The 17,046-nt window shown below is 38.7% G+C and overlaps 1 protein-coding gene across 4 annotated transcripts; it reads right to left on the bottom strand.

Moving 5' to 3' along the window:
• Positions 1-4,770: 4,770 nt before the first annotated feature.
• LOC111610980 (Fc receptor-like protein 5) lies at positions 4,771-15,745 on the bottom strand. Of its 4 annotated transcripts, none has more exons than XM_023346376.1 (16): positions 15,530-15,745; positions 12,833-13,102; positions 10,873-11,136; positions 10,514-10,780; positions 10,160-10,429; positions 9,794-10,066; positions 8,512-8,784; positions 8,157-8,432; positions 7,734-8,078; positions 7,325-7,591; positions 6,847-7,089; positions 6,672-6,758; positions 6,506-6,521; positions 6,261-6,355; positions 5,736-5,786; positions 4,771-5,178 (listed from the first exon to the last, which is right to left on the bottom strand). In XM_023346376.1, the coding sequence occupies exons 1-16, from the start codon at positions 15,636-15,638 to the stop codon at positions 5,171-5,173; spliced, it is 3,114 nt and encodes a 1,037-aa protein (XP_023202144.1). In that variant the 5' UTR covers positions 15,639-15,745; the 3' UTR covers positions 4,771-5,170. The 4 variants fall into 4 exon arrangements, with proteins under 4 accessions (XP_023202144.1, XP_023202146.1, XP_023202143.1 ...); XM_023346378.1 differs by lacking the exon at positions 15,530-15,745 and adding exons at positions 13,248-13,283; positions 13,457-14,032 and having other exon boundaries at positions 4,771-5,786; XM_023346375.1 differs by having other exon boundaries at positions 4,771-5,786.
• Positions 15,746-17,046: the final 1,301 nt, after the last annotated feature.

Here is a 17,046-nt window from a genome sequence, read left to right as displayed (position 1 = left end):
CTTCAACTTTTTAAAAGTAGACAGATTGAAACTATCACCCCAGTCACTTCTCCTTATCAAGACAAAGATGCTATCTACATGAAACTTTAGTCTTTCTACTTCCTTCTTTTCTCTTGCACAATTCTCACTCTTCTTCAGTGGTTTTCCTCTGTGCTACACATTTACATTTCCTGCTTTTGATGGCCTAATGCTCTCATGCTCTTAGTTGCTAAAAAAAGGCCCATAAAATAAAGAACCTTTATATCTCAGCTGGAAGTAATCAATATGTTTCATAGTACAGAATCCTACTTTTTTTTATGTATATAATTATTAGAATTTAGTAGTGCTATTATGACCACTGTATTGAATTGGCAATGTCTGTAATTTGCAGTAGTCTCAGTGAAGACTCAAACTTTAGTTTCAGGATTTTATGCAACTGACCAACATAAAAATGGCAAATACCTTGGAAGTGGAAGAAAAAGTTGACAATGTAGTAATTGCTTTCTTCTTCCTTCTCTTTCATAAAGGCCATATTTGTCATAAGTGAACACTTGTTTTAGTTGTTTTAGTGGAAGACTTCTAACACTCAGAACTCGAGAGCAGCGAAGGACCGGTGGACTGACCTGTGGAACGTCACAACAGCCTCTTTAAAGAAGGCGGGACGTTTTCCAGGATGAAAATCAGATTTAACAGGGGTAACATTTTAATGCACAGCTGGAACGTTTGTACTTTTAGTTCTCTCAACATGTTGTGTTTAGCTCTGTAGTTTGTGCCACTGTTTGCATAAATCAAATGATCTTATTAACAGTGGGCTTTTTTTCTCTTCCTCTTTAAACCACAGTCTGCATTTCCTCTGCAGTATGCGGTTATGTTTTGGTGGGTTTGTACACTGCCTGGGTTATTGCAGCAGTTTAATTTTAGAAAGCTGCTCACACGGCTAATGACCAGGAACCGATCTCCACTTATTCTACAGATTCTGATTCCATTAAATCCCACAGAAGATTGCTCATAATTTTCACATATAGCTGCTTCACTGCTGCTCAATCTCTCCATATACAACTGTTAGAAAAATAGCCTGTGAAATATACTGAATTGCAAATCCAATCTAATTAAATTCCTTGTTTGTTTTTTTTACTGTTGATAATAATGAAGCTCCTATAAAATTGCTTTGGTGAAGTAGCAGCATAAATGGTACGCTGCCACTTTAACATGGCCAATTTCGGCTTCTGTATGTATCGGCTCTTTGCACCTGCCGCGCTGACGTCACAACCGCATGCCCAAATGCGGCTCTCTTTTTTCCGCTTTGAGTTACCATGACAGCTAGACAAGACAAAGTCGTATTTCAGGCGCAAATAAAACAATGCTATGAACATTGTTGTCTTCCTAATATAATGAGCTTTTAAGTTTTCATGGATTTCCAAGCGATCCTGGAAAACGATGGTTTGTAAATATTCATCGCTACCAGTTAAAGCTAACGCCGCACAGCAAAGTTTACAGCCTTCACTTCACTCCGGATCAACTTCTTCAGCCTAAAGAAGAAGGTAAAGGAGCCTCCTGTGTTATTTCCATGGAATCACTTCTGTATTCAGCCTGAAAGAGTTTATGGGAAGGAGAGAGCAGATCAGAGCCAGACAGCCGAGCTACTGATCCGCCTGTACACACCGTTGTAAACACCGTCCTGCTTCACAAGAAGCATGCAAAACTAATAAAGCGAAATAACACGGAGACTTTAAGGAACACGGCCATATTTTTCTAAAAGCAACAACTTTGAACCTGAACAGTCAGCTGAACTAGAACTCCGACACCAGAGCTGCTCTACTGTTAAGCTATGGGCTTGTTGTTCCTCAGGCTTCAGAAGCAAAAAGCCTGAACCGTAAAATCCCCGTTACTTGGTCTCTGACACCAACGACAATAAACCACGTAATATACTTGAAAACAAGGTAAAAAACATTGTCCGTTAGAATGGATGAAAAATGTTTAGACACTTAAATAGCAAATTTTTACAAGAAAAATGTCTAGCACAAGCTAAAGCTAATGTTAGCCACAAAGTTTAAAGAAAGTAAAACTCACCTTCCTATCTGTATAACGAGGCGAACATCTTAAAACCTTTCTCCGGCTTACTTGTTGGGGCTTCAGATCGATGTACATCATTGTTACCTTGGACAAGCCCTGCAAACACCCAGTGTAAAGAGCCATTTTCAATAAATCGGAAACAATCGAGCCGCTTTTCCCCGAACGCGGAAGCTGAGGTGCAAAGAGCCCTGCTGTCATGATGATGCTTGCGTCGTGACGTCTGTGTCTCTGTCTGCCTCCTTCTGCTGCCGCTACAGACTGTCCTGAGGACTGAGGCTCCTGTTGTGGCGGTGGTGACCCCTGGTGGCGGAGTCTTGTTTTGTTTATTTTGCTGGAGCACCTTTTTCTTTGTTTGCTGTGTTTTTGTGGCGTCTACGGTAATTCTTTTGTCTTCACTGGATGTTGCCCCCTTCCCCCATTGGTAAGCCTCAGTCTCCTTTGAGATTTACATATTTTACTTCAACCAATAGTTTTGTTAAACCGCACTCACTGTCTCAACCTGTGTCTCTGTTTTTAGGATATTGCCAATATGATTTTAGGATATGCCAATTGGAAAGTGTTTTTTTATTTCTTTTTAAATACTGAATGTCAATACAATTTGTAGAACTTCTCGAATCTTGTCTCCTTATTCCAGCAAAACTCACCTGTGTCCTCATTATAAAAGAAAAAAAGAGCTGACCCTAGTTTTAATACAAGGTTGAAAAATGATTTGTTCTTCAGATAGGATGGTAAGGCTTGAAGAGACGTAAGCTGTAGTCATCAAGCTGAAGTACAAACTGAACACTTTAAGAAAACTAGAAAACGGCTACCGAGGCTCAGTCCTGTTAAAAGTTGGGCAAAACGATAAAACACTAGTGAGCACAAATCACTTTAATGCAAGAAAGAAGCAAAACCCAATCAACAAATCATAAACTAAACGTTTCATTGGGAGACGTTGGGCTGATCCTACAGGTGCACCTGATAAGGTAGAAGTTGAGTTCACTGCTTTCTGATTTTATTTTGCCCTTTTAAGCCTTTCTTGTTCTGTTGATGATACATTTCTCTTTACAGACCCGAAAGAAAATCACAATGAAAAGATTTTAAATGGTAGGGAATGAACATGCCAAATATTCATCAATGGAGTAAGATGCTTTCTGTTCTTAACTTCTAAACCACCTGACACAATTTTATATTCTTGTTACTATAGACATATATTCATATACTGATAGCAAGAGGAAATGTTGGTCACAAGTTTGTCAAATCCTACGGTAGCATTTTCGTTAGCGTGCTTTGATGGGACCATGTGATTTGTTTTAATTCATTTTATCTCCACACTCTCTATAGTCGTCGCTAACTTATCTTTGGAAGGTGTTTTTAGATCACAGGTGTGATGCTGAAACTGTATTCCCATCTTGCGTGCGCGTTCATATGTGATTGCTTCAGTGTTGGCACATGACATTAAGCTGCACTGATAAAGTTTACATCTAACAGGAAACTTTGGTTTTCACTGCGCTTGTGATACTGCAGCTCCACATGAGCTGGTGGGATTTGGCCTGCACTTTATCTCTGACCAGAAGAAAAAATAAATAAATAAAACCTGCTTAAAAACAGCTTGATGGAAATTTTTTGTGATTTTGAAATTGTAAGTTTTGTTTTTCTTCATATCAGCCTCATGTCAGTGGTCCAGAACCACTGGGCTCTGTGGTTATTCAGAGCCCAGTGAGTTTTCTGCTGCTCCTCTAGAGATGCTTTCAGGTACAGAGTGTCATTGTGGTATTCTAAAATGATGTTGGTTTTGAGGCCACGTTTTTCAAGCCTTGATTTTTACCTCAGCCTAGGCTATATTATTGTTTGGTATTGTCTTGATTTTTTTTCTTCTAAAGACCACAGAAGCAACATCCTTTTTCAATGCAGCTTTGTGAGAAAAGATTGAGAGTTTTTAACTGAAACTACTGAGAGGTTATAGAAACTGGTAGGTTTTTATCTTGTAGCTTCTTCAATCTGAGGCATTTGTGGGATTCTTACCACTACAGCTGAATAGCTGATGCATAATAAGTGACTGAAGCCGAAAATGAAGTCGTGACTCCAGCAAAGCAGCATGTATTATGCTTTGTATTTATTCTCTCTACAACAGATAGTGATCCTGATTAAGGAAAAGATTAACTGGGAGAATGCCTTATTTTACTAACCTGCACAATAACCTGCTAACCGTCACCAACCAGGATGAACAGAGGTGGATCCAGGAGAGAACGAAGGCTCACAATCCCTTCATCTGGTTGGTGCTGCACTAAAAACTTCCAGCCAGTAATCAGAATTGTGTCTCAGAAGAGGTGATGGATGACATGAAGGCAGACGGAGAGCGTCCATGGCTTCATTGAATGGAAAGTAATGCTGCAGATTCAATTTAATGTTTTCTAAGAATTCAAAATAAATGAGTAAAAGCAATAATACTAAACATAGAAATTGTTTCAGATTTAAACGGCTGTTGGTCATGTACCTAAAACATTTTACCGTTTGCTGATTTGTTATTCTTGCTATTTGAAATATTGTGCAAAAACACAGATCACCTGATTTCACTGATCTGTGTTAATGTACAGAACCTTTAATGTCTTGTACTTTTGAAACGTGTCGGATGTGAACGTTTTGAAAATAACCCACAGAGCTTTATGAAAAAAAAAACATTTTAACTTTATTATACATTAGGATAATACTATTTTTTTGTTACAATGAATAGTTAAGCAGGCAATACATGTTTTTACACCACAGATCTCCAGCTGGAGCAGATACTAAGGACCCCCAACAGTGTACAACTGAAAACTACATGGACTATTTTCATAACATGCTATTGAAATATAAATGGAAAACACAATAAAAAGAAACAAATAATGCCTAGCGTAAAAACTCGTACTTAAAATACGTTCAGATGCTCCATTTTTCTAAAGTGGCATTTTGAAATTATAATAATCCGGCACTATCAAGATAAGCATAACATTCATGAATATGTAACAGTTGACTGAAAACGCATGGGTTTGTGCAGCTGGTTCATCGGTGTGCTGTAACAGTAAAACAAAATCACAATGATTTTAATTAACATTGTAATTAGGAAAACTCTTTTTTTTCTTCCTTGAGGTGACAGACTTTATGGATCTGAAACAAAAAAAAGAAACAATAAATGATATAAAGTGTGGTAGGGTTAAGAATAACATTTGAATGCTATGCTGTCGTAAACCTGATGGTTCGTTTGCAAGTGTGCAACTGAGATATGGAGAGAAAACGTGTACAGAATGACAAAGGGCCAAAGTGACCTGAAGGCTAAAATAGTACAACAGAATCCTATAAACTCCACCAGAATATTTGCTAAAAATATACAGGAAAACTTCACTTGCTAAGTCTGAATTCATGTCAGTGGAGTCAGATTCCTTTTCCACATCATTTCCTATTATTATTATTATTATTATTATTATTATTATTATTATTATTATTAAAGAACTTATAGTTTTTTTAGTCAGCTCTGGTTCTAACATCCCAAATCTAGTGAACTCACCTTTCATTTTGAGCCGAATGCTCAAAATGAAAGGTGAGGACAAGAAAAGTTTGACTTTCTTGTCCTTGTTCACTCCTTGATCTGAAAGGAGCAGAAATGATTTAAACTTTTTTTTTTTATATATACACAGTTATCTTTTATGAATCGGTTCATACTCTACCGTTGACTGGATTTCTAGGACTTCTGACTGACTCATAAATGGCAGAATCACCTACAGGGACGAAATGAAGACAGTGACAAACCACAATCTCTCTAATTTCACCTCTGCAAACGGTTTCAGCAGGATTATTATGTTGTATACATGTGCTATGCATATATATACATATATATTTATGTGTGTTTTAGCATTTCTCACATTGTAAGGCCCATTTTTCCAATAAACACTACATTGTGAGGACCCCTGCTAATTATGGGGCTAAAAGCCCCATAATTAGTGCTTTCAGCCCTAAAACCCTGGTTTTAGGTTTTAGGGGTTAGGGTTAGGGGTTTAGGGGTTTAGGGGTTCGGTTCGGAATTGAGTTTAGGGTTAGGCTGTACGAATGAATGGATGCCAATGAAAAGCTTTTGTGAATATATGAAAACATTATATATATATGTATGTGTGTGAGGGGGAGTAGTGAGCAGCAGTGGATCGCTACCATCAGGCTTAATGGAAATAATTATTAAAACTTTAGAGATGACTGACCTTGGAGGAGAGACGAGTATATTTGGTTTGGGGTTTCATCCTGTTTATTAGTAGGAGCTGTTGAGGTCTGATTAGTTCTGTGACACTGAGAAAGCCTAACATAGGAAATACATTAGAAACAATATATATTTTACACATTTATTTTAGGAAAACAGTCATTTTGCTTAAGCAGTTTTCAATTTTAAAGATTTTTCCAGCATTGCTCTGTAGTAAAAAGCAAAAAAAAAAAAACGGTTTGCACTTACCTGTTGCGTAAAGTCACTGCAGAAAAGACCAAAAGTTAATATACTACATAAGAAAATTGTGGATAAAAAAAAAATAAGTTCATACAGAACAAGTAAAATAAAGACTGTGTTAAACTCAAGAACAGGCAGAAAACATTCCAGTTTCTGAGTTTTTAAAAGTACGAACCCAACAGCAGCGCGACGAGGAGGACAGTCAGCAGGGAACCAACAACTAGTCCAACAATGAGTGACACAGGAAGAGAAGGACTTAATGCTGTCAAGTAAAGAATAAAAATAATATGTATTTTTTAGATAGTATGAAGGGGAAAAAAAGAGTTAACAAGCATGGAAAAGTAACTCACATTTAACTGCCACCCAGCTCTGTGGAGACACCTCTCCTGAATGTTCACACCTGTAGAAACCTTCGTCTGAAGCCGACACGGCGGGGATACTCAGCTCTCCTCTGACCGCGTTTTGGATAAGTTTATCATTTTTGAAGAATCCCACAGTGGATGTGAAGTTCTCGCTCCTCAGTTTGCATCCAAGAGTGACAGAATCTCCCTCATTAACAGGATGTACAGGACTCACCAGGATTAAATCACCACCTGCAAAACAGCAGACCTTCATGCAAGACTGATATAGCATTGTACTATAAGCTATTATGAATATTGAATGATTTATAATTTACAGTGGCATCTATGTTTTAATTATCTAAAAACAAACTTCAAGCTGCAAATTTCTTCTATTACTCAATTAAATCCCTTCTAAGTTAGGACTATTAACAAGTGAGGTAATATTACAATTAATATGAAATCAAAACAAGAAATAAGGAAAACAAACCATGTGTTGTGACGTTAACTGCATTGCTGAACTCCCCTGATTCAGACTCACACCAGTACACTGCAGTAGAGGGCGAGTGAGCTCTCATTCTTGTTGTGAATCTATTTACTTCCTCAAAATAGATGTCTGAATACAAGGGACTAATTCTGCTAGGAGTCATCACTCTCCACTCAGTAGAGTTTCCTCCACAGTTCAGAGTCACAGGCTCAGAGGTGAAGTGTTGCTCTCTGTCAGGACTCACTGAGAGAGAAGCTGCTGGATGAGGATCTGAAAAACAAAATTAATTCAAAAATGTGACTGTACCATGCAACACTTACTTTACATATTTTTAAAACATGTTTTACTTGGAGTGAGCGTTCCCTAAACTGAGTGAATATAGGACATGTAGATAGAAAGAAGCAAGACTGACCTGCAGACCAGACAAACTGTATTTCACTGTATTCAGTGAAATACTCTGGGTTTCCTCTTCCAGCTCTACAAAAATATCCTGCTGTGTGTTTCTGTCCATGAATGATGTAAGAGTTCTCTACAGTCCCTTTGATGGTGCCAGGAAGGTGTACAAAGTTGTATCCACTAGAAGAGTAAAGGCTCCTACGTCTGCGGTAATAGATCATGAATACATGTAATAAATCAGGAACAGCTTTATACCAGTAGAACCTCCATCCTGCAGATGAATCTTTAACCTCACAGCTCAGAGTCACTGAGGCTCCAGGACTCAGCCATGATGGAGACACAGTCAGGACTGACTCTGGTGCTGTTGAAGAAAGTTTCTCAGTAACATAAGAATTTAAAAGAGTGATCTAGTCTAACATAACAAAGTTACTTAACTTACATGAAACGTATGTGCTTTCTAAGGGAGCACTCCACCAAGTGACATCCTGTGGATCACTCTTTCTCCTGCCTCTACACCAGTAGTGCCCATTACATGAATAACCTAAACAAAGCGTTTCATTTTGGGTCGATGGTACAGCCCCACAGGGTGATATCCATTCAAAAACCCAATCTTGAGGTTGTCCCTGGATCTCACATCTCAGAGTGACCTTCTCACCGTAGTACACCGTAGGCCAGTTTGGCTGCTGAGTCACAACAGGTCTCGTTCTGTCTGTAGCTTTTCCAAATTAAGGAAGAAAATAGATTAGAATATTTTTCTGCACGAACCTCAAAAACCGACTCTTTGAAACTCTTACCAGGTATGTCGACAGTAACTGAATGACTGGACTCTGTGTAGTAAACTGGGCTTCCTCTTCCTCCTCTGCAGAAATACAATCCATTCTGTGACGCAACGAGTTCTCCATTTGCAGCAGATTTCAGCTCCAGAGGTTTAGAGGCGATCTCATCTCTGTACCAGTGGTAAGTCCAACTAGATGGTGACGATGACGGTGGAACAGAACAGGTCAGCGTCACAGTGCCCCCTGTTGAAAAGTTTCTGTCAGCAATAATTTCAGCCTTTGGTCTTTGCTCTGTTGAAACAATAAGAAAAAAATAATAATAGTTAAAAAAACAAGCTAAAAAAAACACTAAAAAACACTACAGCTACAAATTAAACAGCAGTTTCTTAATGGCATTGAAATAAATGTTTTTTTAAACTTTCAAACTCAATATTTAAACTCATAGGCTAATTAAGTGTTGTAGTAACAAAACTGACATTCACTCTGTATTTAAGGAAATGATCCTGCTACACCACTCCAAACAGTGGTCTAAGCTGATATTTGTTTCCTCAATTTTTGATTTAAAAAAACCTATAAGGTCTTCCTTTGGTCTGAAATGTAAAGCACTCTGAAGCAAATTTTCAGGAGGAATTTCTAAATATTTGTCTACTTGACAGTAGACAAATATTTAGAAATTCCTCCTTTCATTTATGCAGAAAAACATCTCCAAAGTAGATCGGTTCTGCCACCATACTTAACAAAAAGGTCCTTGTTTGTGAGATGAGCAATCCACAAAGGTATTTCTCATGTTCATGGCAATTTCTAAAGTGTGTTCTGGAAAAAAATCAACAATGCAACCATGTTCATCAAGTCACATTTCCACAAAGACCTAATCGATAGAAGGCTTCAGCAATGGTTTGGTTATTTCCACAAGGAAAGACGGTAGAATTGGATTCCAGGTCATCTTTCTCACCAGGATGTGTCTGGTTTAGTTGGACAGGTTTAAGAAGACCATCGTCTCATTTGCAGTCATTCACCAAAAAGCTTCAGAGAAGCAAAAGTTTTGATAACACTACAATGAAAGAACATTAATACTACAATTAAAAGGTTGAATTGTGTTCTTGCGCTGCAGCAAAATAAAATTTCGAGGTCTGTTTATTATTAATGTCTTTTTTTTTTACAATAGTAAGTACAGATGATACAAGAAATGTCTATATTTTACTTGGTTGGGAGACAGAATATTACACTATATTATTACACTATATATATTACACTATAATGAAAATAATGCAATCTGGATCAAGATGAACTTTATTCCCACCAGAAACTGTGACTGTCCTGACGTTGCTCCACTCTGTCGATGAATACAGATCCTGCTTGCGTCGCCCCAAACACCTGTAGTTCCCACTGCTGGACTCGGATGCAGTAACAATTCGGTACTCATTCATTGGTAATGTATCCGATATTGGCTTGCTCCATTCATAAACCCATTCATTGCTTTGACTTCCAGAAATCTCACATCTAACGGTGATCGTCTCTCCAGAGTAGATCACGGGCAAGTCAGGCTCCAGAGAAACAGCAGCCATATTGGAAACTGTTAAAACACAATAAAGGTGAAGAAAAAGTGGTTCATTTCTAAAGACTAGTCATGGATCATCCTAACAGCCCTGAAAGTTACCATGGCTACCTCTTTTCTCAATGGTGATCCGATGACTTTCTTCAGTGAAGAAGACTGGGTTTCCTCTTCCTCCCTGACAGTAGTACATTCCTCCCTGAGAGACACTGATGGCATTTTCTGATTTTCCTTCTTCAATGGTCTTAACGTCAGAAAAGTTGCCAGTGTGTCTGAACCAGTAGTATTTCCACTCAGTCGGATAGTCCACAGAGCAGGTGAGTGTTACGTTGCCCCCTACTGGTATGAGTCTTTTATCGGCCCTCACCACGGGCCTTGGTTTATCTGTGATTAATTTGTGGTGACAATAAAGCATCATTTGCTGAAAGAATTAACATAAAACACCAAAAACTAAACATAAATACCTACCTGACACTCTCAGATGGTATTCTTGGCTCCACTCGGTTGAGGAAAATGGATCTGCTCTCCCCCTACACCAGAAGTTACTAGTGGCGGAAGCAGAGGCTCTAATATGAACCGTACTCTCTCTTGATGGTGGCTTTGAGGTTGTTGTTCTCCACTCGTATTCCCGCATAGAGCTTCCTCCTCCCTTAATCTCACACCTCATGGATATTGCCTCACCACTGTATATCTGGCTCCAGCTATGTTGCAAAGCAACAGTTGCCTGGTTGGACACTGATTATGGTTTGAGTACAGAAAAAATTAAGCTGCGAATGTCAAACAAAACACTTCAGCTCATGTTCTTCTTTTCATGTTGTGAAACTCACGGCTTTTCTCAATGACGAACTTTTCACTGGGCTCAGTGAAGAAAGCTGGGCTTCCTCTTCTTCCTCTGCACCAGTAGATGCCTCCACTGTGGATGTTGATGGTGTTTTTGACAGCGTTGTTCACAATCTGGGCTTCAGAGAAGCTGTGCATGAACCAGTCATACTTCCATCCAGCAGAGTCTTTAACTGAGCAGGTAAGTTCAGTTTGTCTGCCCTCTGAAATGGTTTTCTTGTCTGCAGTCACGGTAGCTGTAGGCCTGTTGGCTGATATATTTAAAAACAGTTTTGATTTACATTATTACTATAGATATTTAAAAAATAACAGCATCAAAAGACAATGGTTAGACTGCATACTTAAATCATTATTTGTACTTGGTTACACAGAAGGTGTTGCTCCAGATAATAAAATAAAATATATAATAAAAAAACATTACATAAAAGTCAGACTTTGTGAATGAATAAGCATTTTACAGAAAAATATGTAGTTGATCCTCAACATGTGAACAACAGGTGGTAAAACCTTTGCCAAATAGATAGGTCAGATAAGTCAGGCAATTTGTTACCAAGTTTTCAGGAATCTCAGGAGGGACTTCAGTCCACTCCTCTTTCCTCTATTCTCTCTCATTTCTGACAGTTTAAAGGTTTCTTTGGATTGGTCTGTGACATTGCGAAAGTAAAATATGTTTGAGATGTGCCTTAGCCCTCCTGCAGTCCTAGTTTGACACTGAGGAAGAGCACGGCAGATGTCACGGTCAGACATCGGAGAAGTGATGGGAATGTCTCGTCGCCCTGTCAGTTCCCCAAAACCACTGGAGAAAAACAACATTTGTGAAGGTGTATCCAAATATAAAGTTGGACCTCCGTTTAGCTGAAATGTACAAAAACTGTGACAATCATGGCAAGGCATATTAGTGTTAGGATAAATAAATTTTTAAATATGAATATAAGAAATTCTCCCATTCTGGCATTTAGCCAATAATGTGTGGTCATGGTAAGCAGGATAGGCACCGCCTACTGGGCTACTCACAAAAAGCACATTTCTGTCTCAGAGCATGTTTACTTATATTTTTAATACATCTTAGAATGATTTATGTTTACATGGAAACCCTAGAGTTGAGAATAGCTTAATAGAAATAACCCGACAATGACGCGTTCCGGTCAGGCAGGAAGTTGGCTTCATATCACCTTAGTAATATTTTGTGACTGTCAAAGAGTCAGAGTTCCCTTTTTTTGTGTTAAGCTCCAGATTTTAACAAACATTCAGGTGGGATCAAATAGGAAAGAGATGTTCACAATAGTTTAAATCAGTTTTATCTCAAACACTCTTCTCTTCCTCTAACAGCATTCTAAGAAGTTGCAGAGGTTATTTAGTGGAGTTACGAAACAATTTGATATTGAATTAATTCATGTTAACTATATAAAAGCAAATGTTATTGCACAAGATGTGTGCAAATAGCACGCAATGTACTCATTACGTGCTCAAGCTTCAAAGCTTGACCATTTCTGCTTTTTTTGGCACTTCTGTAAAAAACCTAGTAGCACAACTCGGTCTGCAAATACCCAAAGTGCCGTCAGTGTGGTCAGTTCAACAGCAGCAGAAAAGCTGATGCTATCCATGAGTGCTGGAACATGACAGCATATGCTCCACCCCCAGACCCGCCTCTAAACGAAGGTCTTGAGTCAACATTACCATTCAAGGAAAAATGCATATAAGATGGGAGAGTTCACATGTTCTCTCCATCCTCCACACTGACGTCATCTTGCTCAAATGAATGTTGGGTCCAACGTACGATTGGTTCCTTCATAATTTCAACATTTCCGTCATGAAATTTACAGATAAAAAGTATGCAGACTTCCCAGTTTAAGGAAACGTCAAGCAAGACCGACCAAACTGCACTCTCTATCCAAACTGTATTTCAGATGCCAAACCTCTGCTGCAAAGACAGTAACGTGAGCATACCTGCCACAGAAAGTGTGATGTTGTTACTCTGCTTGTTGATCCCTGGTGAGTCCTTACGATAAGCGGAGCACTGGTAACGCCCGCTCAGGTCGGTCGCTAGGTGGAGTTGAAGGGAGTTTGAAACATCGGACTTGGCGACAATGTGTTGACCGTTTCGGTGGAATTTGTAGAGCCAGTTAGAGTCGAATCCTCCTGTCATGTTGCATGTGAAGGTAACGGACTCCCCATGAAATAAAGGTGATGAACTGGGTTCAAGGGTCAAATTAACATCTAGATTAAAGAACAAAAAACATAAGATGTACACAATGAATGCAAGGCTTCTTGTGCTATTCCAACACATATTCAATTGAAAAAGGTCTGAGAGGAACATTAGTGTGAAGATCCACAATAACAGAGAAAAAAGATGTTACGTCACCTTGTGCATGTCCAAAATTGAAGACTGTATTCAGCACTAATAAGCAGATTTTAGACGTTAAACATGGTAACTTACTGAGACATATTATACATTTGATACACACACACACACACACACACACACACACACACACACACACACACACACACACACACACACACACACACACACACGCACACACACACACACACACACAAAAGTGTACTCACAAAGTAAAGTCGAGACCCAAGAGAGTGAGGTTTTCCCCATCCTAGCCTACAAGATCTGACTTTTTCTGTATGAGCATGAGTGGAGAATGACGAGCCGAGCTCATGAGAATACAAGATGGGGAACTGAGACAGTGCATATCTTCGTTTAGGTTCCCAGTCCAACCCTCCCTCTACTTCTGTTCTTTAACAGAAGTAGAAGTAGACCACATGAAGTTGTGTTACCACATAAATAGAAAAAAATGTCCCCTTATCTCATGGAACCATCTTCTAACACTTACCGGCTCACTGATGGCGTCTAAAGTTGCACTAAATGTTATCAGCTGTGTCAGAGAGTATGAATACTGTTCTCCGTTCCCTTCTGGGTCTGCAGATCAAGTAAAAATTTAAATGCCTTGCTTTTGTTATGCAAGAATTGCACCTGCACCGGTAAGAATGTGCCACTTTAAAGAAAAGGACAAAAATCCTTTTAGGACATGCGCTTCCTTGATGCATGAGCAACTGACGACCAGACAGAATAGAAAAACTTCATTCAACCTTCTAGTCACTACTTCTGTTAACGTGTCGGTAAAATAAAGCTCAAACACCTGCTATGTTTGTTTGTAGTGATTTTGAAAAGCTACGACTCAAAAGTAAAAAAAAACAAAACAAACTACTGTAGAACATCTACTCCAAACACAATCGCTCGTACAGACACGTTCAGGCATGGACACAAATGAGCCATCCGTATTTTATTAATGCAACTTCACTTTGATTCCAGATCAAACTTTGATTTAATGAGCATTCATCACAACTTCTTCAGATATCATCTAACCACCTCCCTTTTCTTTTTGTTATGTCAAAAATATTGGAAATTTGAATGTTTCGTGGAGTAAATAAACCCCAAATCAGAGAGAAATGTTTCAAATTAATGGAGACTGAATAAGAAAATAAGGCAAACTTTTAAAAACAACTTTAATTTATGGGTTTAAATTCAGAGAATCGAGGACATGTAAAGTAAGATTTTGGACGTTTTAGCACCTGCTGCTTCAAACATTTCTATGCATTGTGCTGCATGTGAGCAACTTATTCATTTACTTATATTTTAAATCAAGAGTGAAATAAATTGCTGCTTGATTCATACAAAAAAAATAAATGAAAAAATTCAAATCAAAGTGGGTGAGAAGCATCAGAGGAGGAAGAATTGCATAAATTTGTGACAAATATGGTTCTGATAAATCCGAGAGACGACCCCCACCGTCTATCATCAGAACCAGGTAGGAGGTACTCTGCCTGGTTTTTATGGAGCGCCTGTGATGTGTGGAGGTAGAAAAGGTTCTATATTTTCAAAATGATTCCGTTTTGTCTCACCATTAGTTAAGGCAGGATTTGCTATCGCTAGGCCTCACTTGAGAAAGGCAGCCACAAACATTGCCTCAGATGTCAAAGGTAAAGCTATGAGTAAAATAACGAGTACATCCAAGAGGGTTGATGGTCAGGCAGGATCAGGGACTTTGGTTCTGTCATGAAGGGCGAGTTCTACTGTAAGTCGATCGATTTGTCTTTCTGAAGTGTGCAGGCAAAGAAAAATGTTTTACAGTATGTCAGAGATTCACGAGTTTTGCACGGAAAAAGTTAACTGTGCAGAATTTCTGTTGCTTTTTGTCTTATTGTTCCACAGGTTCTGTTTTGTACTTTATGTGTGAGATCGATCAGGAGCAGCTTGGTACCAGTAGAACCTCCATTCCGCAGATGGAGGTGAAACATTACAGCTTAGAGTTACTGAAGTCATAGGACTCAGCCATGATGGAGACACTGTTAGGACTGACTCAGGCTCTTTTGAACAAAGAAATATTACTTTTCAGAGCAAAAAAAACAACAAAACAACAAAAAACACGTGCTATAATGTGTTAAGCATAAAAAAGCATCGCTAAAATCTTCAAAAACAACAAGAGCTTAAAATATGATAAATTACAAACACCAGAAAGGCGCAGTCCAACACACAACTCTCACAATATCACAATATATAGTCTAAAACAAATCTGCATGATGTTAAGTTTTATTTAAATGCGTGGAGAAACATGTTTAATAACTCACCGTGTGACGTGAGGTTGACGGCGTTGCTGAACCCTCCTGATCCAGACTCACGCCAGAAAACAGCGTTCTGGGGCCAACGACTGCTAAAGCGACATGAGGACCCAGTCATGGCCCCCCAGCTGGAGCAGTCCGATAAATACGTGGAATATCCAGTTGTTTCAAACTTCCTCACTCTCCACGCGGCACAGGATCCCCGACACTCTAACTGTACATCTTGCAGAGAGAAAAGTTTCTCTCCGTGGGGGCTCGCTGTGAGAGAAGCTTCTGGATGAGAACCTGAATTTAAAAAAAACAGAAGCTAAAGTTGACTGAATCTGAATCTTTAACATGAATGTTCAAAGACTACATGCAGTTTCCATAAAGTGAAAAACAAATGACACTTTGTTTCCATGTGAAGCAAGAAAAGTCAGTTCACATGTGGTTATAATGAGCTGCTCTGTTTCTTATTGACGTAAAAAATGACTTTGACTTCTGTTTCCCACCGAAGCACAAAGTCAGTTTTTCACACTGAAAAGAGAAGTTTAATTGTTCTTTGTCAAAATGATGTTTTCATTTACACGTTTAACTGAATGCATCTGCCTAACACGTGCTGCGTGTGTGACAAGGTGTGTCAGGTGACGTCATCCTGGGTCTGTTCTTCCTGTTGAAAATGACTCAAAAGTTGAGTTTAATTTAAAATAAATTATATATATAAAAAACAGCTGATCATACGGTTCTGCCAGCCGTATGATCAGCTTCGAGTGACCCAGCACGCTTTAGCTTCTTGAACACATTTCTCTCCTCAGGTGATTAAGATTGTTGACAGCAGTTTTCATTTAGGAAGAGCAGGATGTTTGTGTCGCTATGAGCAACTATGAAGGAAGCATCTTTAGAGAAATGGATCCAGGATGCAAATGGAGACTCTTCACAGGCTCTGCTTTGTGTTGGTTTTTATGACAGCTGCTCTGAAAAGTTTCCAAGAGGAAGTAAAAACAGGCAGCCACTGTGCTGAGTTTAGCTTTATGAGGAGACAAGCAAACAGAATGAGGACAGGATCGGTTTTTATTATGATAACATGCAAATGGCTGCAGAGACACGAAGAACAGAAGAAGAGATAACATCACAAAACATTAAAGAAGATGAGAAGTGACATTTACAATTGATTTAAAGAAATCAGTTGATTCATTGATTAATCGCTATGCTTGACTTTGTGAGCTTGAAAGGTAAAAATACACAAGTTTCAAGTGTGTGTGTGTGTGTGTGTGTGTGTGTGTGTGTGTGTGTGTGTGGGTGTTTTTTATGACAGCTGCTCTCTGAAAAGTTTCCAGGCAGAAACATCAGTTTTTATTACTGTAAAATGCAAATGGACATGAAGACCAGAGAAAGACGTCACATCACAACACATTACATTATCAGAGACATTTAGTTATATATTTATGTATAAAAATACGCTTGCTGATCAAGTGACTGGCGAAATGTGAAAACAGTGTTTCCATTGCAGTTTTTGTGGAAAACACTGATTTCGATACAACCAAGAA

Source organism: Xiphophorus maculatus, chromosome 14 (assembly GCF_002775205.1).
Source record: "Xiphophorus maculatus strain JP 163 A chromosome 14, X_maculatus-5.0-male, whole genome shotgun sequence".
Taxonomy (NCBI): domain Eukaryota; kingdom Metazoa; phylum Chordata; class Actinopteri; order Cyprinodontiformes; family Poeciliidae; genus Xiphophorus; species Xiphophorus maculatus.
This window is presented reverse-complemented; position numbering and strand designations above follow the sequence as displayed.

Coding starts and splice junctions, on each gene's coding strand:
- LOC111610980 (XM_023346375.1), bottom strand. CDS start 15,638: ATGACTGGGTCCTCATGTCGCTTTAGCAGTCGTTGGCCCCAGAACGCT. Junction 10,781..10,872: donor GTTCGTCATTGAGAAAAGCC/GTGAGTTTCACA, acceptor AACCATAATCAG/TGTCCAACCAGGCAACTGTT. Junction 8,785..9,793: donor CAGGACAGTCACAGTTTCTG/GTGGGAATAAAG, acceptor TTGTTTCAACAG/AGCAAAGACCAAAGGCTGAA.